At 45.5% G+C, this 25,177-nt stretch overlaps 1 protein-coding gene across 1 annotated transcript; it reads right to left on the reverse strand.

Moving 5' to 3' along the window:
• P2RX4 (purinergic receptor P2X 4) lies at nt 1-16,028 on the reverse strand. Its single transcript, XM_058531391.1, has 12 exons — nt 15,856-16,028; nt 11,955-12,102; nt 8,752-8,823; nt 8,562-8,634; nt 8,015-8,111; nt 4,876-4,956; nt 4,633-4,774; nt 4,398-4,534; nt 1,810-1,903; nt 1,594-1,659; nt 1,154-1,249; nt 1-618 (listed from the first exon to the last, which is right to left on the reverse strand). Exons 1-12 carry the CDS (start codon nt 15,987-15,989, stop codon nt 592-594), a joined length of 1,167 nt encoding a protein of 388 aa, XP_058387374.1. The 5' UTR covers nt 15,990-16,028; the 3' UTR covers nt 1-591.
• Between the last annotated feature and the right edge of the window lie 9,149 nt (nt 16,029-25,177).

Here is a 25,177-nt window from a genome sequence, read left to right on the forward strand (position 1 = left end):
GAAGATTAAAAAAATCATTTGTTTTAATGTTTGGTCCTCAATCATCTCAACGTAGCTCTTCTCGAAGGAGAAACACTAACTCTGCCTCACGATTGCGGGGACAGATGAAGTCTGTGGTTGGGGAAGAGGAACAGCCACCCGGGCATGCTAAAGGTCTAGCGACCACACCCAGGTGTCCTTCCTTTCCTCATAAGGTGCTTGAACAGAGCTGCTGGGCCCCAGAGGACTGGACCTGTCTCAAAGGGGGCTGGAGATGGGAGCTTCTGAGGAAAGCCAGTCCTGGAGAAGGCCCCAGGCCTGTAAGTCACAGCAGTGTCACTGCCCTTGGGACAGACCTTGCCCCAATGACCCCAAGATGAAGGAACAGCAGAGGTGACCCAGCTAAGAACAGAGGGTAACCCACTGTGCAGTGTGGTTTACTATGCAAACCCTACACACAAAACACAGGAGCAGCTGGGCAACTCTGAAGTACTTAATGGAGTGGAGACTGACTCAGAACCTGGAGCTTTCTCTGGGGTGACATGGCAGCCTTTTCTCCCTCCTTGCTGTGCTTTGATGAGGGCTTTGGGGAGCCCAGGTGTGAGGTAGGCATCATTGGTCTGTCTCACTGCTAAGACCCTGCAAAGAACAATATACTTGTTAATTGACATGCTTATAGGTAAGTGTACACCTACCTCGTGCTGCCCGCAGGCAAGCCTGGACCATTTCGGGTGGGCGAGAACCAGGCACTTTCCCTGAAGACTTTGGACAGCTCTTCACAGCTGAGCATACTCAAGTTGGTGCTAGTTGCTGGGGTCTCAAAGCATGGTATCCCACCCCTCTTGCTATGCAAGGCATGTGTGTATATAGATTTTGTCATAATATCCATTATCATAACTAACCTGAGATGGGAATAATTAAAATAAGGCTATATTTTGAGGAGTAAGTCTACTTGATGAAAAGTAAGAAATAAATACTAGTACAGATGGTCTAGAAGTGGCGCAGATGATGAGGGTAGCATGTGACTACCTGGGTTGATGACAGGCCCAAAGAGGGCCAACTTTTGTATTAGGGCCGCCCCCAGACAGCCCCGCCGCCCAGGGTTCTCAGCACTGGTTCAAGGTCTGAGCGCCTCACCTCATGCAGATGCCTGCTGGAGTGCGGGGTGGCCTACCTGATCATAATCCGCCACATATTTATATTTCTTCTCCCGATAGTAGTATCTTTTCTTCATGCAGTAGAGGACTATGACGTCACACAGCACTGTTGCCTGAATGTAGCAGGGGTGGAAACAACAAGCCAGGATGCTTGAGCCGCTGTCACTCTGTGCGTGCCCCTCCCACGAAGCCTGGAATCTCGCTTGCTTCCATGGAAAGGAAAGGTTCCTCCATGTCTTGAGAGAAGGCTAGGCCTTGAGGGGTGTGGTGCTGGGGAGGGGAAGGCGGAGGCAGGGATGGGGGTCAAGGGAACCAAGCCCATAGGGTCAAGTCTAGAAACAAGTCTAGGGTCAAGGGGAAGAACCAGGGCATCAGCTGAGGGTCTCACCTTGCGTGCTGACTACTGCTGAGGAGGGCCCCAGCCCTGGCGGGGGACAAAGAGGTCTAAGGCACTCACCACCCCTAAGAGCGCCAAGCCGGAGCCAATGTTGATCATGGTAGGGATGATGTCAAATTTCCCCGCCTGCAAATGACAGAAGAAAAAGAAAAAAGAATTGCGATAGGGGTGGGCAAGACACGAGAGCAGATACAGGGTGAGGAGAGGGCCCCTTGCCCCAGCCAACCCAGAAGAGGACTAGTGGGGTCTGACGGGAGGAGCCAGCAGCTGGACTACCTTTCCAAACACGACGATGTCGAAGCGGATGCCGTAGGCCTTGATGAGTGTGCGGTGCTCTGTGCCCGTCGGGTCGTTGTAGTACTTGGCAAACCTGGGGAAAGGAGGCAGGTTAGAGGAGAAGGCACAGAGCAGCATGAGACAGTGGCTGGATCTACCGCTCGGTGTGGGCGAGGGACATTAGAGCAGAACTCCCCGAGGTCCTGGCAGAGTTGGCACTGGCTAAAGATTTGCTCTGCTTGCTGAACAGACCACACTTGAGCATCTCAGGGCCTCTCCCGGCTACTGTGGGCTGCGGAGCAGGAGGGCTGGCCTGTTGATGAGGAGGGCGCCAAGCCCCACAGAGGCAGAGGGTCTGGAATGCTCGCCGAGGGCACAGGAGGCGCTCCCTTCTCCGTCATCACTGTTGCCTCCTACGGCTTAAACTGGAACTTCTTGCTCTGGAAGTCCTTCCTGATACAGCTGAGCTACCTGCCTCTCTCAAGGAGACCCTGGCCACTGACAGAGAGAATGTGGCCAGCCAGCAGCAATCTCCATGACTGCTTGGTGGGGGGAGGGATGGAGCCAGCCATGAAACTCACAGCATCAGCACTGGACATTTTTTTTTTTTCAAGAACCACTGATCCATCACTGTATGAGTGAATAAACAAAATGTGGTATGTCCACACAATGGAATATTCTTTGGCCATAAAAAGGGATGAAGTACTGATAAATGCTACAACATGGATGAACCTTGAAAAAAACAGGATGCTAAGTGAAAGCCAGTCACAGAAGGCCACATATTGTATGATTCCATTCATGTGAAAGTCCAGGTTAGGCAAATCCCTAGAGACAGAAAGTAGATTAGTGGTTGCCAGAGTGTGAGGTAGATGGGAGGATAGAGAGGTGATAGCTAAGGGTATGGGGTTTCTTTTTGAAGTGATGAAAATGTTCTAAAATTGACTATGGTAATAGTTGCACAACTCTGAAAATGCTGAAAAAGACTGAATTCTACACTTTAAATGTGTGAGCTGTGTGGTATGAGAACTGTATCTCAGTAATGCCATTAAAAAAAAACACCAGGGGGAGTGAAAACACCGGGGGGTGAGAACCGCTGAGACACGACACCATTTGCTGCCCCGTGTTATACAGGGGATCCACCAGGAGCCTGCACTCTCGGCCCCTGATCTGTCCAGTCCACAACTTCCATGTCACAGTCCACGCCTGAGGAACTGAACTGAGGCGGGCCTGATGCTGGCAGAGCTCAGGGGGATGGGTGTCCTTCTCTTCAGGGTCCCACTAGCTTCTCTCTTCTGGGTTCCGACCCAAGCTTGAGTTTTTCGACAGTGGTTTCTACAAGAACTGTGTAACAGCAGAGATAGAGCGACACAAATCTAACTCCCTTACTGGGAAAAAAATTCAAATATCTGCCCTCCTATCAGTGAGTTCGATGGTTCAAAAGGAGAGCAGATCCCATGTGCATCTGATTCCACATGTCACCACTAGAGGGAGACAAAGGCAACACAAAAGCGCCACTGACCTACTCAGCAGGTCCCCCGTAGGGCCTACTTTTAAGAGGGGCTATGTGTGAAAGATGCAACAAAGGGCACCTGAAAATGTACATAGTTATAGATGTCACTGCCTTGAGAAAGTGGCAAACATGACCCTGGCACCTCAGCCCTCTCATCAGATTACCAGGTGTACTAGGTTGAATACTGTCCCCCCAAATTCATGTCTACCCAGAACCTGAGAATGTGACCTTACTTGGAAATAGGCTCTCTGCAGATGTAATTAGTTAAAATGAAGTCATACTGGATTAGGGTGAGCCCTAAATCCAATATGACTGGTGTCCTCATAAGAAGAGGTGAGGACACACAGTGACAGACACACAGGGAGAAGGCCATGTGATGACAGAGACAGAGACAGAGACTGGAGGGATGTGTCTGCGAGCCAAGGAACGCAGGATGGCCGGAGCCACCAGAAGCTGGAAGAGGCCAGGAAGGAGCCTGGCCTTGCTGACACAGTGATTTCAGGCTTCTAGCCTCCAGATCTGTGAGAGAATAAATTCCTATTGTTTCAAGCCACCTAGGTTGTGGTAATTTGTTATGGCAGCCCTAGTACAGCCCTAATACACAGCACTTCAGCAGGGAAATAACAGCAAAGGCCTTTCTTGAGGCTAAAATCTGTATCCCTTGCACCTTGGAGATTCCAGGGGCAGACTCAGGTTTTGAGAAACCAATTCCTGGCTCAGGCCCCACAGGCCTTTGGACTGGAGGATCACAAGCTCATCCACTCCTCAAAATTAGCGAGCAGAGGTCCTGGCTGAGGCTGGCCCGAGAAGGCTCAAGCAGCCAGCCTCTCTCGGCTGCTCTGCAAATCGTCTCAACATGTTTCTTGAGGCAGGAAACGGCAAGGAGGGCTCTCACAGGCCAGGATGCCACAGGCGCCAGGCCCTGCTTGGAACACTTGCCCTGGTGCACTGCCTTCCCACCGGCCCTTGGGGTGCTGCCTGAGTGCTGGTCTTTGGTGGGCGTGGATGCCCCACTGGGGAGTGATCCAGCCACCATCACCCCCAACACATGAGAGACGGGGCCCAGGCTCATGCCCACCTGAAGTTGTAGCCGGGGGACACGTTGTGGTCCACGTCCCGGGTGTCCAGGCGGCGGAAGGAGTACCTGGGCAAGCAGAGGGAGGCGGCTCTGTCCAGGTTGCAGTTCCACTTGATCTGGATGCCCATGATGCCTCCCTATGGGTTGTGAGCAGAGACAAAGCAAGCTTTCCTCAGAGCCCATTCTAGAACGAGATGTCAAAGACTGTGGTAGAAAAGCCAGGACCCGTGCCTACCTCGACAGCCATGTCCTGGAAGCTGTGCCCTGCATGCGCCACTATTTTGCCAAGACGGAAAATGGGGCAGAAAGGATCTGTTATGGCATCATAAATGCACGATTTGAGGTGCGCTGTGGTGATGTTGGGAAGAATATTCCTCCTAAAGTCGGGAGGAAGCAGAAAATAGGAGAGAAGAAAACTTCAAAGAGCCAGAAGCTTCTCCGAGACCTTGGTGAACTCACACGGCGGGCCTCCACTTACTTGCTGAAATTAAATTTGGGATACCAGATGTTGTTCTTAACCAAAAGAGTGAAGTTTTCTGCAGCCTTTAAAAGAGCAGGTCTGAAAAAAATTATAACATATCGTTAATAAAAGTACAAATATAGGTACGTTTGCATACTTATGTAATATTTTTAAAAAGCATAAACCCGTGTCTTACAATGTCATTTTGTCAAGAAAGTGAAACATTTCTAGCATTTTCTACTCTCTGCATAAACACTAGGTCAAGAGAGGAGACTGTAAGCCAGGCCTTCCGGTTTCTGCCTCTCATGGCCTCTTGCCCAAGGCGGTGGGAATTTAAGAGCCTGAGGAATAACTAACAAGGGGTGGTGCCTGGGGGCCTCACTGGAAGTCATTCCGCCGGCAGCTGTCGGGTTTCAGGGCTTGCCTCCCTCAGGTGTTCTCAGCGGGCTGCTCAAGGGATCTGGTTTCACAAGTCACAGCAAAGGTAAATCCACCTGCAGGCTGCATTCTGCCCTCATCGCAAAAGCACACAAAAAGTGCCTGCCTGCTGGCACACTGCCTCTTCTTGGAAGTGCCACGTCAGCTCCCGGCTGACAATGCAAGTTGAATCTGTCCCCAAGGGGACCCCACGTCTTTGGCGGATTTCTACAGGAGAATCTGGCATTGTAGGCTGACTCCCCTGTGGGGGAGTTATAAACAATACCAACCGTCTTCCCAAACCTGAGACAGGAACAAGGCCAATGACAAGGCCACACAATGAAGAGAGCTGAGCCTGTCACCACTGATGACAAGCACAGGCCTTGACCAACGCACTTCTCTCGGGGCTTCAAATTCCCTTATCCCTGTTTCAAGAGGGGTGGATTATATCAGGGTTTTTCAAACTTTGTCATTCCCTATACCAGGAACTTCCCCCCACATCTGTGTACTTCATATGCAATACTTTTCTTTAAGATTAACTCACCTTTTTAAAAAAATTGAGGTGAAATTCACATAACAAAATTAACCATTTTACAGTGTACAATTCAGTGTCATTTAGTACATGCACAATGTTGTACAACGATCACCTCCATCTAGTTCCAGAACATTTTAATCACCCCAAAAGGAAACTGCGTACCCATTAAGCAGTTACTATCTATTCTCTCCTCCCCTCAGCCCTTGGGAACCACCAATCTGCTTTCTGTCTCTACTGATTTGTCTATTCTGGATATTTCATATGAATGGATGTTTCATGTATGGTCTTTTGTGTCTGGCTTCTTTCACTTAGCATAATGTTTTCGAGGTTCATCTACGTTGTATCATGTATATCAGAACTTCATTCCTTGTTATGGCTGAGTAATATTCCATTGTATGGATGTACTAGTCTATCTCTTCATCTGTTGATGGACATTCGGGTTGTTTCCACCTTTAGGATCAACTCACTTCTTCATTGACATTCATTTTGAAATGAAACTTTCCATCATGGCCATAAAAGATATCATTTGCCACAAGTCAGAGGTCATTGTTCAAATAAATATAACAAAGTCAAAACAATGTTACTAAAAGTTGTAGTTAATATTATTTTCTGCCCAAGGTGCTGAATCCGGGGCTTGTTCTTTGTGAGAAATGGAAATCAGCAAGTGACAGAAAGGTATTAAAGACACTCCAAACCAGGATTTCTTCCTTGATATAAGCTAAGGGGCTGAATTAGAATGGAAATGGGCATGTCTTTCTCCCCATGTAACTCAATGTTAATTCATGAATCAGTGTACACTAAATCATCTTATACTAGATTAGATCTTTAACAGCACTGTCCAATGAAAATATACTGTGAGACACAAACCATAGTGTATTTTAAAGTTTCCTAGTAGCCACATTAAAAAGTAAAAAGAAACAAGTGAAATTAACTTTTCTATAGTAACCCAATATATCTAAAATATTACTTCAACATGTAAACAACATAAATATTATTGAGATATTATATATATTTTTTCATAAGTCTTTGGAATCTGGAGTGCATTTTGGACCCAGCCACATTTCAAATGCTCAACAGCCACACGTGGCCAGTGGCTCCTACACTGGACAACACGGCTCCATAAGACCCCTTCCAGCTCTAAAATGCCAGGACTCCCTTTCTTTTAGTATTTCCTTCCCTAGCCTGAGCTACTGCCCACGGCAATCTCTAAATCAGCAGTTCACAAGCTTTTCTTCTGTTGCAATGCCCCCAAGATAAGGTTCATGTGGCTACCTGCTCCCCCAGGGCTCATCTAGGTTTCAGTCTGAACTCTGGGTAAGGCAAGCTGCGGTTGCAAGCAATTCTGAGAGCATTACCTTTAACTTCACCCACTCAAAGCACAGCAAATTACAATAGGGAAGAATGTTATTTTAGGGCAACCTTAAACCTGCTCTAGTTTACGAAACACACTTTATAGTGGGCTTTAATTATTTTCTTGCCCAGCATCTGTTCCCCCTTTTTCTGGTAACAGAATCTCAAATTTCCTTTAGAAGCCACAGCTCCCCCACTCTCAGCCTGTGTCATTTGGATGGGGCTGACTCCACCCCTAGCTCCATAAGTGAGCATGGGACTCAGGCCCGAGCTGATAAGCAAAATCCATCCTCCAGCCACAGTGATGGGTTAAGAAATGTGGCCTAAGATGTGATGTTGGACAGGTCTAGAATCTCTATGGACAACTGGGCAAGGACACTCGGCCTTGGAGGGATGTAGGCCCAGAGCCGCCTCCTGGGACTACACGAGGTCCTGCAAGTGAAGTCAACACAAGGGCCGCAGAGCCACGAGGTGGAGATTCTGATGCTGTCCTTTGAGCCCCAGAGCTAGACATGCTGGGATCTCTGTTGTTAGTTGAACAAGAAGCTGTAGCCACAGCGTGTGCACATGCGTACTTAAGGCACCAAGAACAGTTTCCTGTCAGTTATTTGCAACTGACAGAGTCCTAACATAGAAATAAGTCATCTGTACTCTTATCACGAGTGACACACACTGTGGCCCATCTCGCCACTGATGCTTGCTAACTTGTGGTTGAGAACCGCCAGCCTAGAGAAGCCTGACTATCCGGACACCAAGAGCACACAGCCACAACACACAGGCTTAACTCCCCTGCCGCCTTCCCTCAGGCCTGAGAATCAGAGTTTAGGGCACTTCCCTCCCTCGGTCAGGACTCACTTTGGCACGTGTGCATCATACTCCACCGGGCACCAGGCTGCCACCTCGCACGTCTTCACAGTCTCATTGAACGGCACGCATCTTCCTGTTCCGACTCCTACAGGGGCAGGGAGGACCCAGGTCCACGGGGGTTTCCTATTTTCTGCTTTTGTGAGGTGGAGAGTGGAAGCCCCACCACAGCATCCTATGCGATCCATCCTGAGCTACTCCACTTCTGGGATTTAGACAGTGTCCCGAAATTGGAATTGGAAGAAAACAGGTGCCTGAGTCCTAGCCACATCTCTGCTCTACCAACCGCGGGGCTAGAGTGACGCCAAGCCACAGCACAGGGCAAGATCTGGGACGGCTTCTGGGGCACAGGTGACAGAGGTACATGTCAAGGACACCAGGCTCACCCAGGATCATGCACATGCATTGGGGGATGTGGGGGATTTCCTTATCCTGGAGATTTCTCTATCAGAGAGCCCCACAGGGGGTGCCATCTGGTCGGGGGCTGCCCTCCCCAAGGCTAAGCGTCTACCGTGGGGTCACAGACACGTGTTCGTACCGCTGCTGTGGGTGCTTGTGGAGCCAGCAACACAGTCAGCATCTGACTTACACACAGTGGTCCTATCTGGAATCTGGAAAAAGAAGAACGAGTGAAAACAAGTTCCACGAGGCCTGGCCCCACACACAGCCGCTGGGCATGGAGCAGGGGTGGTGTGAGGCCCAAAGCTCTTCCAGGAGAAGCTGCCTACCTCAGGACAGAGGCCCTGGGTCTGGTTCATGGTGATGATCATGTTGGTCATGACGAAGAGGGAGTTTTCCTCCTGTAGAGTGGGCAGAGGGGAGAGAGCACTGCCGTATTACCTTCAGAGGAGTCAAGCAGAACCACAAGGAAGGCCGATGTCCACTTATTGGACAGTACCTTTTACTTCTCCCACATGCCACGCAGAAAATAATTTAAAAAACTGATCTTATGGTCTCCCATTCTCCTACGAGGGTTTATAACCTAATTGAAAACAGGGACTCAAACAAATACCTGTACATGCACGCTCATAGCAGCATTATTCACAATAGCCCGAAGGTGGAGACAACCCAAGTGTCTATCAACAGATGAATGGATAAACAAATTGTGGGCTATTCCTATAACGGGGTACGATTCCGCCATAAAAAGGAATGAAGCACTGACACATGCTACAATGTGGATGAACCTCAAAAACATTATGCTAAGTCAAAGAAACAAGACAAAAAGCCACATATTGTACGATTCCATTGATATGAAATTTCCAGAACAGGCAAATCCATAGAGACAGAAAGTAGATTAGTGGTTGCCAGAAGGTAAGGGGGAGGGTAGAATAGGGAGTGCTTAATGAGTATGAGGTTTCCTCTTCCTTTTAAGGAGATGAAAATGTTCCACAACTAGACTGAGGTGATGGTTGTACAACATCGTGAATGCACTAAATACCAATGAATTTTTCATTTTGAAATGGTTAATATTATGATATGGGAATTTCACCTCAATGAAAAAAAAGTCTATAACCTGAAATGGTTCCTTAATAAAGTTTGACTTGTTGAGGGAAAAGAGCCAACAAGTGCTCTAAAATTCTCTGCCAACTAGACTACCTCGAAGGTACAAAAACATGAGGCCTTAAAGGTCTCAAATTTGGCTGGTTTTCTTTCCTAACTGGAATTAAAATAAATAAAACATTCTGGAGAAGACTCAATCAGGGTCAGCAACTGACACTTCTCCCTTTGAGAAGGTTCTGTTTTCTTCCTATAAGTATGAAGGTGTCAAATGGTTATTTAGAGTTCTGGAGAGCAATTCACTGGACATGAGACTGAAGAACTGCTAATAATGACCTCCCAGTACAAGGAGTAAAAGACAAAGACCCCAAAAGATCCTAGCTGGACCTCCCCTTCACTGGGTGCTGGCATTCTAAAATGAAATGCCAGAAGCTTTCTCTCCACATTTTATACTCCTCGGAAGAGCGGAGTCAGCGCTGGGAGCCATCTAGGGGATTGACTCAGGGTAACTCAGGGACCAAAGGTGAAGATATCTCCACCTCCAGATCTGACAAGGTGGTGGAAGCTCTGGGAATAGCTGGTGTCTTTCAAAGAAAGGGCTAGAACAAATCATGTTGGGAGACGAGGAAATGGCCACAAGACAAGGTATGAGGATGTGGCATGACACCTGAATGGCTCTCCTGGCACAGGTGTTCCATATATAAACACACTGCTTACTTGGTGTTTACAGAAGGCTGCTCCTATGACTCTCCTGAGTTAGACTTGAACAATTCAGTAGGATCTACTTTTGGTTTCCTATTTCTTATCTACAGTCATGCACTGTAGATAACGATATTTCAGTCAATGACAGACTGCATATATGACAGTGGTCCCATAAGATTAGTACCACAGAGCCTAGGTGTGTACTAGGCTATACCATCTAGGTGTATGGAAGCATACTCTATGATGTTGGCACAACAATGAAATTGCCTAACAATGCATTTCTAAAAATGTATCCCCAAAGTTAAGCAATGCATGACTGTATTTTAAGTTTAGGGAACTTTCAGTCTGGAGATGAGCCATGCAGATGTGGTGCAAACACATGTTTGTCTTCCATCTTCAGAGAAGCAGAAGGACATCATGAAAGCTCATGGAGAGAGCGTGTGGAACTCACACAGCCCCCAGCCCAGATCCGTGAGGGAAGGCCGAGTTGCTGCATATGTCCCTTTCTACTGAGCGGCAGAAGCAGGGGCCTAGACCTTTCCTTGGTTCCAGTAAACAGACTGAGTGTGATACTCCCAGAGCTTGCCAGGACGAGGCCGTGCCTTCCTAGGAAGCAGAAGTCTCTCTGTCGAGACAGGTGCATGCCAACAGGACCACCCACCTCCCACAAACTACGAATCCTCTGTTCCATTTGATGTTTATAGCTCATTAGCTCTGTCTTCTCTCTGGGCACCCCCCCAAAGACCCTCCTCTTGAGAAGGCAGGGGGGAATATGAATACACTTGAAAAAAGAGAGAGTTTCTGAAATCCTTGCTTTCCCTCACAGAGCTCTGAGCCAAGAGTTGGCAGCTTATCTTCATTTGGCACCCCTAGTCACCTTGGCACATAAGCCATCTGGAGGGATATGTCAGGGTTTGGCTGAGTCAATATTTAAGTTGGAGCTTTGTGGATTAACAGCCTGGAGACTAGGAAGCTGCCTCAGACAATTTCTTCCCTTACCTTTGTTCCTGATGGAATCCTATGTGGGTATGTCTGTTTCCTTCTTGTGTAGCTTTTGGTCTCTAATTGCCGTTAAAGTTTTTACACTGTCTGAAAAGATTTACCTTGTTCGTTTACAACAATACAGCAAATACAAAATGTGGAAAGGTGATATTTCCACCTGAGTTTTTCCCAGGATTTAAAACATTTGCTTTTTTCATCTTTCAGGGCTTGAGACACACCGAGATGTCCATATGGAAAGCTTCTTGTGTTTAAGCCAGCCACATTTTACAACTGAAGAAACACAGCTGATTGGATATTACCAGTTAGACCCTAAGCCAAAAAGAGATCTGTCTGCACTGCTTTCTCGACTAAGACGATCAGTCTGGGCACTGGTGATGTTAGAACTCGGGCCGTGCCAATCATTAATCAAGTGTGCAAGGTGAGGGAAGGGAAAGGAGCTAACTAGAAGCCTTAGTGTTGGGCCGGCCCGGTGGCGCAAGCGGTTAAGCGGTGGCCCGGGGTTCGCCGGTTTGGATCCCGGGCGCGCACTGACGCACCGCTTATCAGGCCATGCTGTGGCAGCGTCCCATATAAAGTGGAGGAAGATGGGCATGGATGTTAGCACAGGGCCAGTCTTCCTCAGCAAAAAAAGAGGAGGATTGGCAGTTAGCTCAGGGCTGATCTTCCTCACCAAAAAAAAAAAAAAAAAGCCTTAGTGTTAGACAGAAGTCCTAGCGAGCGAGAGGGGTACCTGAGGCGGAATCACATAATCGGCCACATCCCAGATCCGGAATCCAAGCGTAGAAGTGTTGGTCACAGTCACGCCCTTGGCTTTGGTAGTAACTGAGCTGACCACTGAGTCCGTTTCCTGGTATCCCTTTTCCCAAACAAACACCCACCTACAAAATAAAACAGGCCTCTTAAATTGCCGTTACGATTCCATGAATTTGAAATGACGCTAGGGAGCCTCTGATAGGCAGAGGCTCAAAGTATGACATTTACTAATTATGTGACTTTGCAAATGCTGCTTAACTTCTGGGGGCTCCATTTCCACTTCCTGCAAAATGTGGATAATAGCACCTAAACCACCGGCTGGTTTCTGGGAAACAAAGGAGATGATGCAGGTAAAGCACTTAGCACAGTGAATAGCACAAAGAAAATACTCAACGAGTGCTGTCTTTATTATTAGGTATTGGAGCACTTTCAAGGCACTATGACCTCTGGAATCACCAAGAGATAATAAAAATTATGGTAATCGTTACCATTTGAGGGTTTTTAGGTGCCAGGTACTGATCTAAGGTCTTTATATGTGTTAACTAATTTAATACTGATCATTTTATAAGGCAAGCATCATTATTGTTATCCATTTTACAGAGCAGGAAACTGAGAAACAGAGAGGTTAAGTCACTTACCCAAGGTAATACAGCTAGTAAGTGACAGAGTCTGGATTTGAACTCAAGCCTTTTGCCTCTGAAGCCTCTTCTCTTGCCCTCTATGCTAAAATCCCTGGAGAATGGAGAATCTCACCATTCAGGTAACTTTTTATAGTAGTTTCTTACTTTTTCTCCAAGAATTCAGGTCACATTAATGCTTTTCTCCTTCAAAGTGGGGGTATTACTACCACCCTGAATAATTAAAAATCTAAAGGCATTAGTGCATAGTGGTTAGGACACTGGAACACAGACTGAAGACATGAACACAAATTCATGTCTCAGCCCCACCACGCACTAGGCATAACTTTGGCCAAGTTGCTTAACTTCTCTTTGCCTCAGTTTTTCCCATCTATAAGATGGGAATGATAATAAAACTTCACAGGATTGTTATGAGGTTAAATGAGTTAATGTGGGGCCGGCTTCGTGGCGTAGCAGTTAAGTGCGTGTGCTCTGCTGCTCGCGGCCTGGGTTCAGATCCCAGGTGTGCACCGATGCACTGCTTGTCAGGCCATGCTGTGGCGGCGTCCCATATAAAGTGGAGGAAGATGGGCATGGATGTTAGCCCAGGGCCAGTCTTCCTCAACAAAAAAAAAAAAAAAAAAAAAGAGGAGGATTGGCATGGATGATGTTAGCTCAGGGCTGATCTTCCTCATAAAAAAAAAAAGAGTTAATGTATGTCAAATGCTTAGAACAGTGTTTGTGAGTCGCCATCAGTAGGATGAAATTGGCCATGATGGGAGTATTTACACTACGGAAATTGGCCAATACTACAAATCAGAACTCCACCCCACCAGAGCTGTTGTTCAACATCTACCAGCAACTGTTACTATTGTTATTGTTTCTAGAATCAAGAAATGCTAGCATCCCTCTCCCCTCCTTATAAGCCCTAGATGCTGAGACTTCAGAAATTCACTGGTTTTGGTCACTTATTTATGGGTTTGTCCAGCCTGAGCAGTTTCCAAATTCATTGCCCATCCTAGAGATGGGCTTTCCCCCTAAAAAGTCCTCTTCTTCAAGGGGTTCTAGGAATTCAGCTGCAATATAAGATTCCATTTAATTCTAGTCGGACACAAAGAAACTTAGGGCAAGACGATCACTCATTTTACCACCAAGTACAGTGAGTTGCTAAATCAGAGATACACGGTTTCACAGGAATCGCTATTTCTTCTTCATGTGACTGATAACAGAAATAGATAACTGAGAAATGTATGTTTTGGAGGACGGACTGCTATAGGTCACTATGGGAAGAGACCACAATTTCACCAAGATGAATTGGATCAGGAAATTAAGAGACAAGTTAAAAAAAAAAAACACCTCTTAATTCAGATCCTGAGTTAGTTTTGATCATAGCAAGGTGGATAAAAGCAAAGCATTTACTGCTTTAAACACCCTCATGATCAAGGTAGAGAACACTCCACAAGAACCCTAGAAAGCTGCGCTGCCCAAAAGAAATATAACACAAGCCATATATGTAGTTTAAACATTTCTAGTAGCCATGTTAAAAAGTAAAAAGAAACAGGTAAAATTAATTTTAACGACATTTTATGTAACCCAACATAATCAAAATATTTTAACGTGTTACCAATGTAAGACGTATTCATGTGATATTTTACTTTTTTTTGGTACTGTCATCGAAATCTAGTGTGTATGTTAGTGACAGCACATCTCAATTTGGAGTAGGGACATTTCAAGTGCCCGACAGCCACATGTGACTAGTGGCTACCATATCTTGCAGCACAGAAATAGATACTTTCTGCAGTTTAAAACTTTACAGATACCCTAAGGTTGATGTAAACCGAGCCTCCCATGAGCATCAAAAGCCAAGAGGAAAGAGCTGTGGGAGAGCTCCTGACTCCAAATGCTTCAAGTCCAACCAAGCAATGTGAGTTTAGTTAACCAGCTGGCAGTGGGTCTCAAAATTTAAGGGTACGTCACAATCACTGAGGGGGCAAGGAGTTGGTTGCAGTTGTACTTAATGAGTCCAAACCTGGGGGAGGTCTAGGCAGTTCTGATGTAGAGTCCATGCCTGGAAAGCCATTTTATGGAATACTGTCAGTACCTATTGCTGCTGGGCAGACAGATGTAAGAAGCCAGAACCGTGGGATCATGCAAATTCCCTTGGGCAGTGTTAATAGATTCGGAGCCTCATCTCAGGGTAGGGGAATCTGTTACTTTTAAACAATTCCTCAGGTGAGTCATGATCAGGTAGGTTTGGGAAACACTAGAACACTGACTCCCAGACTTTTCTGCATATCAGAATCTCCTGGGGAGTTGGTCATACTCTACAGCAATTAAATCAGAAGGTCTGGGGATGGGTGCCAGCAATCAGAATTTTTTAAAGATTCCCAAACGGTTCTAATTTGCAGCTGGGGACCACTGCATTAGGCCTTTTAAGAAAAGGAATGACCGAGTACATAACATCTGTCAGCTCAGCAGGTGTAAACACCATAACCACCAGGTGGACCTTACCTCAGTTGGTAAACTAATTTCCACCTCCTCTCTTGAGTTTTATTAAATTGTAACCCATGCATTCAATTAAAATTAAGCACTTGGTGAGAACTGAAGGTTCTCTTACATGGGTGGTAGGGCCCATATAAGCATAAGAGGGCAGCACGGGGTATGATGAGGCTAAGGCCGGTAACTATACAAAAAAACCCTAACAACTCCACAAAACAAAGGAAGCGAACTTGAAACGCTTTGTGGAAGTGTGACCTCTCTACTATCCTGGGTTACCACACGGTGCTCAAAGGAAAAGACCAGAAGCCACAGACCCAAAAGGAAGCAAGCGGAAATTCTAAACCTTGGTTTGTCAGCAGATCATCAGAATGGGAAGTGCGGAGCAAAGATTGAGACGTTTAGCGCACAGCCGCCACACAGCCAAAGGACATCATGGAGCAAGTCAGAAGGACGAGAAGCAGGAAAGGCGAGGATGAAGGTCTAGTTAGGCTTTGTCCTTAAAACACAACATCAAAGCAGTCCCCCGCCCCGGAGCCCGGCACAGAGCCCGTCCCCCCCAAGCCCCGTGGCTAGGGTCCGGGGAGGGGGGTGTCCCCGGCCTCGGGTCGCCGTCCCCGGAACCCGCATGGAGGGCGCCCGCGGGGCTCACCCGACGACCTAGGCCGGGATGAGCAGGCGGACGGCCGGGCCCCAGAAGGGGGTGTTCCCAGCCATCGGGTCACCCCCAGCCCCCGGAGCCACGGCGCCCGCCGCCGCGCTCACCCGATGACGTAGACCAGGATGAGCAGCTGCACGGCCCGGTTCATGAGCCCCACTTTACGGCTGCGTATGAGCACGATGCGCGGCGTGTCGTACTCGAACAGGAAGGCGGCCAGCGCCGCGCAGCAGCCCGCCATGGCCCGCGCCCGCCGCCGCCGCGCCGCCCGGGCTCCGCGCTCTGGGCCGGGCCAGGGGCCCGCCGCCTCGTCCTCGCCCGGGAGCCCCGCCCAGGCGGCCTGGCCGGCCCGCGCGTCGCCGTTCGCGGGGGAGGGCCCGGAAGGAGGCGGCGCTGGCCCTCGGGGGATGGGGCCAGGCGGAAGGCGTGACCTCCCCTCGGGTGCGGGTGACGCCTCAGGATGGCCGGAGAGCGACCCCCTCAAGTGGGATGGGCTCTGCGGGGAAGGGGTGACCTCCTCTTGGGGAACCAATGACTCCCCTCAGAGGCCGGGGCCAGGGGATGAGTGGGGTATGAGTGACCGCCTCAGGAGTGGCAAGGTGAGGGAATGACTCCCTCCGGAGCGCCCGGGAGGACGAGTGATCCTCTTAGGGGAGGTAAAGCCCTCCAGGAGACAGGAGAGTTACCTCCTCAGGGGGGCCCAGGTAGGCGTGTAACGAGCGACCCCCTTAGGGGGTCCCGGAGGTACGAGTGACCTTGTCGGGGGGGGGCAGCTTAGGAGAAAGAGCAATCACTCTGGAGGTCTAAACTTGTGCGGGCTCTATTGGGGGTGCTGGGGGAGCCGGGGGCAGTGCTGCTTTCTCAACCTCTGGGGGAAAAGCCGAAATATTAGGTGACCTAGGAGCCCTTGGCCACAGCCACACATCCCCTAAAACGCCCCTCTTGGAATTGAAGCCAGGGCACGTCCCTACTCCAATTCAGATACTTCCTTAGTTGCCGGACAGGGGAGGAAGCAGTCAGAGCTAGGTGAGAGGGGGGGTGTCTGCGGCCATCCTTTCAACTGAGAACGTTTTATCACAGCTTTAGGGAAACTTGGAAAATAGAGGGAAAGTGGAGGAGGCACCCAGAGTTCCACCACTTGAACATAATTTTCCACGTTTGTTCATTCTCTTCAGGTGTGTTTTCATAGGGATGTTTCATATTTAGTTTCCTTAATTCATTCAACAAGTATTAGTAAGTGCCCTCCGTATGCCAGGCACTGTCCAGTGAACAGAACAAGCCCAAGCCGCCTGCCTTTGTGGAGTATACATTCTAGCAGGTAATTGTGTATAAAATTTTAGTTCATAATCATAGTCAACGATGGTGCTTTTCATTTCCTGATTCACACTACTTATTTTCCGTGTTACTGCAGACTCATCATAATGATCATTTTTAATCTCTGGACTGCTTCTTCCAGAGGGTATGCCATGATTTCCCTGACCTCATCTGATTGCTTCTAGTTTGGGGATCCTATGCATAATCTTTGATACAACATTTTAGTTCATTTCCTGGATTGAGATTACTAAGCCACACCACCTTGTTCTTCCAAATATAAAAAGGTGAATAATAAGACAATTTGACGAAAACAGCGTCTGCCTCTAGAGATGGAATTATTGAGTTAGAGGGAGGAACAGAGCTGCCACCTGCCTCAGTCCAAAATGGTCCCAGGAAAAGGTGATGACAAGTTAAGTGGATTTTATTCATTCATTAGACAGATATTTACTAAGTGCCTGTTGTCTGCTTGGCCGTGTCCTTGATGCTAGGGATATGAGAGTGAATGGACAGATGAAGTCTGCTGAAGTGGGGCTTGGTGCAGTTGGGAGGGCTTAAATTCTATATAGAAAAGGAAAACCCAGCTGCTAAATTCTCATTGAAAGGGAACTTAAAAATGCTTTTCCTTAAGAGTCAAAACACATTTCCTGCTCTCTTTAATACTTATCCCATAGTCATGAGATGGTCTCAGCCTTACAGATCTTGAGTTTAAATGGTATGCCTGCATTTTGGAACAAAGTCAATTAAGAGAAATGTAGAAATACAAGTTTTCCTAAATTACTAGTTGGTAACATACCCTTAGACCCAACCAGAGAAACCAGTCCTGAAAAATGATTAGGAAAAGAAAGTTATTTCATTTACACCTTTGCCCTTAGTTTATCTCTTTTTAAAAACAGCTTTCTTGAGGTATAATTGACATACAATAAACTGCACATATTTAAAGTGTACAATTTTCTAAGTGTGACGTGTACACCCATGAAACCATCACCACAGTCAAGATAGTGAATATATCCAGTGTCCTAGCCAGAGTAATCTTAGTTTATATAAAGTGACTGCTGAATACAGTTGGGACTTTTCACATACATGTGTCTTAATTACCTTCTGTTGCATATTTGTTGTATAGCTTGACTGAGTATAGTCAGTTATTGAGCAACTTTGGGAATTTAGTTTAAAAAGAAATGATTTTCAGTAAAGGGGCCAAGACAGTTCAATGAGGAAAGAATAGTCTTTTCAACAAATGGTGCTGGAACCACTGGCTATTTACAAGCAAATGATGAAGTTTGACCCCTACCTCTTACCATATATAAAAATTAACTCAAAATGGACCAAAGACCTAAATGTAAGCTAAAACTATAAGACTCAGATGAAAACATAGGTGTAAATATTTGTGACCTTGGATTAGGCAATGTTTTTTTTGATATGACACCTAAAGCACAGGCGACACAAGAGAAAGTAGATAAATTGGACTTAATCAAAATTTAAAACTTTTGTGCTTCAAAGGATACCATCAAGAAAATGAAAAGACAACCCACAGAATGGGAAAAATATTTACAAATCATGTATCAGATAAGGGTCTAGTATCGTAAACATCTTAACTAAGAGTTCTTTAACTCTTATAACTCATCAATAAGATGATGAGCCAATTAAAAATGGGCAAAAGATTTGAATAGACATTTTACAGCAAAGATACACAAATGATCAATAAGGACATGAAAAGATGTTCCATATCACTAGTCATTAGGGAATGCAAATCAAAATCACGAGATCCCACTTCATCCTATTAGCGACTATAATCAAAATGATGGACAGTTTAAAAGATGGCAAGGCTGTGGAGAAATTGGGAGACTCATAAGCTGCTGGTGGGAAAGTAAAATGGTCTAGCTGCTTTGGAAAACAGTTTGGCAATTCCTCAAAATGTTAAACAATTATCATATGACCTAGCAATTCCATTCCTAGATATATACCCAAGAGAACTGAAAAGATATGTTCATGCAAAAACTTGTGCATGAATGTTCATAGCGTTATTCATAACAGCCAAAAAGGGGAAATAACCTAAATGTCCATCAACTGATGAATGGGTAAATAAAATGTGGTACATCCATACAATGGAATATTATTTAGCCATAAAAAGGAATGCAACACTGATACATGCTACAATGTGTGTGAACCTTGAAAATATCCTAAGTGAAAGAAGCCAGGTACAAAAGGCCACTTATTATAGGATTCTGTTTGTATGAAATGTCCAAAATAGGCAAATCCATAGAGACAGAAAGTACATTAGTGGTTGCCTAGGGCTAGGGAAAAGAAAGAATGGCAGAGTGATTGCTAATGAGTACAACATTTCTATTTGGGGTGATGAAAATGTTCTGGAAATTAGATAATGGTGATAGTTGCAGAACCCTTGTGAGTGTACTAAAAGTCACTGAACTGTACATTTTAAGTGAGTGGATTTCATGGTATGTGAATTATATCAAATTAAAAAAAAAAAGAAAGAAACAGGGAGTAGACAACCAAGGCCTCAGAAAAAAAAAGGTTCGTACCTCACAATAATGGGGCCAAACCTTATGTTCTTTCGTCGTAGGGGAGCACCTCAGGCCCTTTGTTTTAGATAAAGTTCTAACTGTCTGGGTTATCTGGCTCCTTTGTTGCATATTAAGCCAGTTTACCACAAAGTTCTTCCTCTAAAAACTGCCCTTCCTCACAGAGGTGCCACAGCAGCCATTTTTATGCTGTGTGACCTTATCATTTGGACCACAGGGGGAACTGAACCCCAAAGTGCCAATCTGATTCTCTCTCTGGGACTGTGGCACTGGGAGAGAGGCAGCTTTTTGTTTTCTCCAAGTGACTGGAACTGAGTTGACGTAAGCTCAGGGGCTGTGGCAGAGTCACGTTCATGGAGAAGCCGAGAAGGGGAGTCGGCAGAAGCAAAAGAAAGAAACAGACGGGCAACGGGACCCAAAGGGGAGGGGACTAAGAAAATGGCCTCTTTGGGGGCCGGCCCCGTGGCTTAGCAGTTGAGTGCGTGCGCTCCGCTGCTGGCGGCCCTGGTTCGGATCCCGGGCGCGCACCAACGCACCGCTTCTCCGGCCATGCTGGGGCCGCGTCCCACGTGCAGCAGCTGGAGGGATGTGCAGGTATGACATACAACTATCTCCTGGGGCTTTGGGGGAGAAAAATAAATAAATAAAATTATTAAAAAAAGAAAAAGAAAAGAAAATGGCCTCTTTGGTTTCTGCTGAGTTCCTGGTTCTGCCCCCTTGGTTCACTTTTGCGCTTAAGGTACCCCTATAACCTTATAATGTTCATTTTTTTTCGTAAGCTAGTAGGCTTTGGAAACTTGGAATTGAAAGGACTTTGGCTATGGTGCAAGGTTCTGAGAGATGAAACATGTACTGTTGCCAGTAATGTGGGTGTTAAAACAAGTGTTTGTATGAATGCAGCAAACTAGGGGTGGGATGCACTGCTTGAGGCCACCTATACTAACAGCAGCAATAAATAAGTAGCCCATAAAAAGAAATAAGTCCCTATAAAAAGCAGAGCCAAGAACTCCTAAAAGCTCATCAGTCTGGGACCGTTTAGTTGACAGGCTGACCTCGGTGCACCGTAGGGCATCATTTGGTTAGAGCCTGGTAAGAATGATGTTTGTTACAATGGCCTTGAGCCACAAAAGGCCAGTCAAATGAAGTTCAGGAGTATCTTCAATGAAAAAATGTTTAAATGTTGAGGCTTTTAAAGATGTAAGATTCAGGGGCCGGCTCACTGGTGTAGTGGTTAAGTTCATGTGCTCTGCTTTGTCGGCCTGGGGTTCACAGGTTTGAATCCCGGGCACAGACTGACGCACCACTCATCAAGCTATGTTGTGGCGGTGCCCCACATAGAAAAAAGAGGAATATAGGCACAGATGTTAGCTCAGAGCCACTCTTCCTCAGCCAAAAAAAAAAAAAAAACGATGTAAGATTCACTTACCTGACACATAGACATTGTGAAATACGTCATTGTATAATATAATGATAGATACATGTGGTCCAAATGTTTAATTATATATACCTCCTAAAACAGCACATCCCCTAAATAAAGAACAAGTTGCTAGCAAAAGTGAGGAGTGAATTATTTTATAATTTTGCTGTTGCTTTCCCCATGGAATCCTTGAGACTGAAGCTGTTGTGGAACATAGAAGAAAAAAAAAAAAACCCTGACTTATCTAATAGGCCATGTGCCGATCACAGATAATCCTCTGTGCTATTTGCTAGATCAGTGGATCTCAACCCTATCAGACCCAATGTCTCTTTAAAAAGAAATATTTTCTAATATCCTGTTAGGAGCCTTGAAAGAAATTAACATGGAATATAATCTACCTACACTCAAATATGTATATATATGTAAATATGTATATATATTTGGTTTGTATTTTCGTAATGATTAGTGATATTGAGCTTTTCATGTGCTTATTGGCTATTTGTACATCTTGGGAGAAATGTCTGTTCAGACCCTTTGCCCATTTTTTTTTTTTTTTTGTGAGGAGGATCGGCCCTCGGCTAACATCTGCCAATCCTCCTCTTTTTGCTGAGGAAGACTGGCCCTGGGCTAACATCCGTGCCCATCTTCCTCCACTTTACATGGGACGCCGCCACAGCATGGCTTGACAAGCAGTGCGTCGGTGCGCACCCAGGATCCGAACTGGCGAACCCTGGGCCCGCTGCAGCGGAGCGCACGCACTTAACCACTTGCGCCACCGGGCTGGCCCCCCTTTGCCCATTTTTTAATTGGGTTTTCTCTTTATTTAAGTTGTAAGAGTTCTTTATGTGTTCTAGATACAATTCCTTATCAGGTATATGATCTGCAAATGTTTTCTCCCATTCAGTGGGTAGGAGGAATTCCAGATTATTGAAATGGAGAAAATGGGAAGTATGATATTCTTGCAGATGAACTGGACCTATTTCTGTAACTCTGTCTTGAAATCCCAGCACATTTAGCATTTGGTCTCTAGGATGTGAAAAGACCTTGGAGACCACATCCTCCAATAGGCTACAGAGAATAGAGGATGGATAGGGAAAAAAAGCTAGGAACATAAGAGGCGATGGAGCAGTTGTGAGGTTGGTCAGCCTGTGGGGACTGGGTCTGATATTACTGGAAACAAAGGTATTCAGGAGTGGATACTACGTGTGCCAGGCACTGGGATAGATATAAGATTGTTTGCTAGGTGTGCATTCTTAGACAGCTATTTACTTTTTGGGAGTCTGTTTCTTTATATGTGTTACTGTGTCAAGTATGAAATCATCTTTATGATAGTAATAACAACAGCTAAGACACTGCTAAATGCTTCATAGTCTTCATGTCCTTCAGTGGTGCATGAAGCGTGAGGTAGGCACCGAGGAGTAAAACTGAAACTTAGATCATACAAGCGGTTGAGTCAGGATTTGAGTCTGTGTCTGTCTGATTCCAGAATCTTTGCTCTTAACTATTTCATTATGTAGCCTTAAAATGCTGTGAAATCATTTTGTCCACTCTAAATCATTGTGTAATATTATGTGGGACTGTTTTTATGGTTCCATTGCTTGGAGTGTACCAAGATTAAGAGATAATGAGGATTGTAGGGGGTCACCTTGAAATGGGAGAAATCTTGTTTGTGGAGATGATAGTTATTGGAATCCCATGGATTTCATTATGTTTCCTGACATTAGCATACAATGTAATAAAATATCTTTTCAAATTTACTTAGAAATTATTAGATACCTAAATATTTGTAAGGATTACCCAACAGACTCAGGAAAATAAGACCTAAAGATACAGTCTCGTTAGTGTCAAATCTGAGAAGTTTCTAAAATGCTATCTTAATTCCTGTGGGAGGCAGAATAATGACCCCCTCCCTCCCTCCCCCAAGGATATCCACATCCTAATCCCCGGATCGAACCTGTGAATATGTTACCTTATGTGGCAAAAGGGACTTTGCAGATGTGGGAGGGACTTTGAGATGGGGAGCTTGTCCTGCATTATCCTGGTTTAATCAGAAAGGTCCTTAAAAAATGAAGGGAGGGGCTGAAGAGTCAGAGTCAGAAAAGGCCTGTGACAGCAGAAGCACAGGTCAGAGTGATGAGATGGCTAGCTGGAGGCCATGAGCCAAGGAATGAAGCTGGAAAAGGAGAAGTGGATTCCCCCCTAGAGCCTCCAGAAGGAACGCAGCCCTGCTGACACCTTGATTTTAGCCTATAAGACCTATTTTGGATTTCTGCCCTCCAGAACAGTAAGGTAATATATTTGTGTTGTCTTAAGCCACTAAATTTGTGGTAGTTCCAGCATCAACAGGAAACTAATATAGTTACTAACTCCATGGAAACATTATAAACATAAAATTCTTAATTCCGATTAAGCTACAGAGAATTTCATTTACTATCTTTAGTCTTTAATCTTAGGACAGTTTGATTTGTTTTCTTTTGGGAGGATTTTGGTGTACATTTTTCTATGTACACTCACATACATGGGAAGGGGCCAGGGCTTGAGGGAGAAGTACAAAGCTAACTTATTAGGTAAATGATTATTCCCTTACAAAATAATTTTTGTAAGCACAGAAAATAAATCTCTTACCCAAACAAAATAAGAGCTTTAAAAAAAATTCAAAACCATTCGTATGAATTTAGATTTTTTTCCCTTAAAAAATAAGTGGAAAAATAAAGTTTTTTTTAACAGAGTAGAAATGTTTGCCTCATTTAATGTTCTTAATGATGTTTTTATGGTAACTAGGTGGGAATCTTAGTCAATGGTAGCCAAATATTGATGCTGTGATAGGTAATGAAAAGAGACAAAGGCTGCAGAGCACGTGGATTTGACTTGAAAAGTTTACAACGATTTGAGTCCCACTCAGGATGTCTTGTTTGTATATGGTACAGCTTCAAGCAAAGGAGGTAAATCTTTAGGTGACAACTGTCCTGGTTTGCCAGGGACTGAAAAGTTTCTCAGGACGTGGGACTTGCAGTGCTAAAACTGGCAAAGTCCCTGCCCAACAGGAAGAGTTGGTGACCTTGGAAGGATTAAGTTGACTAGCTTCCGGAAGGCTCATGATAACGTGAATTCTGAGCCAGGACTCCGCAGGCCATTGACACTGCTTACTGTACTCCCCTCATCAACCCCAAGCTTCACTCTCGGGAGAGTTGTACTGGTTAAACTTGAACTAGATCTGTTAAAAAAGAGAAGGGGCTGTCGCAAGAAGCAAAGAGGCTTTCCAAGAGATGTAACCTCTAACCCATACTTCTGATCTTATATCAGACAACTTCAGGCTTACTTGGAAGTCTGAATAAAAATGAAACAAAACAACAACAAGAATCAAACCTATCTGCTTTGAACTCTAGTGAAGACAGAGTTTTCTGGAATACACAGACTGTGTGTTAATCTTTTCCACCCCCCACAACAATTATTGGATTCTTAGCCAAACAGTGTCCAGTAGATCCTAATCCAACACAGTGGGAATCCAGGTTTCTCCAGCTCTGCACAGCTGTTTCTATTTTGAAAACCACCTTCACGTGAGTTGATACTCAGAATCTCGTTTTATGGTTGAGTAAAAACTCAGCCTCATTAGTGTTTGATAAAACATTCTGGAGGTCTTGCTTTTTCTAGTTGCTATGCCTCCCTCTGTCTGTCATAAGAGATTTTTCTTGCAAATTGGTGGCTAAGAGAAAACAAAAGCACAGAGGGAAGGACTGGTCAGACTCCAAAACCATCAACTGATAATAATAACAGTTTGAATTTCCGTTGTCTGGGTGCAGATTAAGAATAACCTCTTTAATTCATGTAAGCAAATCACAAAGCATTCTCTTGGGATTTTCCCAATTCTTTTCTATTGTAAGTGTAGCCTCCGAAAAATCAGTGAACACTGTGCGTCTGGGTAGTTTTATAACTCTCACGTGTTAGGTGTGCACGACAAGGGCCATGCTGAGACACGTAAGATATGTTGTGCAGTTATAAGCACAACCAACAGGAAGTGTTTGTGGAGGGTAGCATTTGTCTCTTCCGCTGCTTCCCTTTTTCTGGTTTTCCCATGTTTCCGTCAGTAGGATATTCAACAGGAAGAGGGATGACAGACTGCAGTCACTTTCTTTGGGTCAGCTGAGGGTACAGGTTGCTTCT

This window comes from Diceros bicornis, chromosome 35, assembly GCF_020826845.1.
Source record: "Diceros bicornis minor isolate mBicDic1 chromosome 35, mDicBic1.mat.cur, whole genome shotgun sequence".
Taxonomy (NCBI): Eukaryota; Metazoa; Chordata; class Mammalia; order Perissodactyla; family Rhinocerotidae; genus Diceros; species Diceros bicornis.

What these genes read in the sequence shown, in the direction of transcription:
- P2RX4 (XM_058531391.1), bottom strand. Translation starts at nt 15,989, where the DNA reads ATGGCGGGCTGCTGCGCGGCGCTGGCCGCCTTCCTGTTCGAGTACGAC. An exon ending in ATCCTGGTCTACGTCATCGG is followed by an intron (nt 12,103 to 15,855) that starts GTGAGCGCGGCG and finishes TTTATTTTGTAG; the next exon opens with GTGGGTGTTTGTTTGGGAAA. An exon ending in GCTTGGCGCTCTTAGGGGTG is followed by an intron (nt 1,250 to 1,593) that starts GTGAGTGCCTTA and finishes TGCTACATTCAG; the next exon opens with GCAACAGTGCTGTGTGACGT.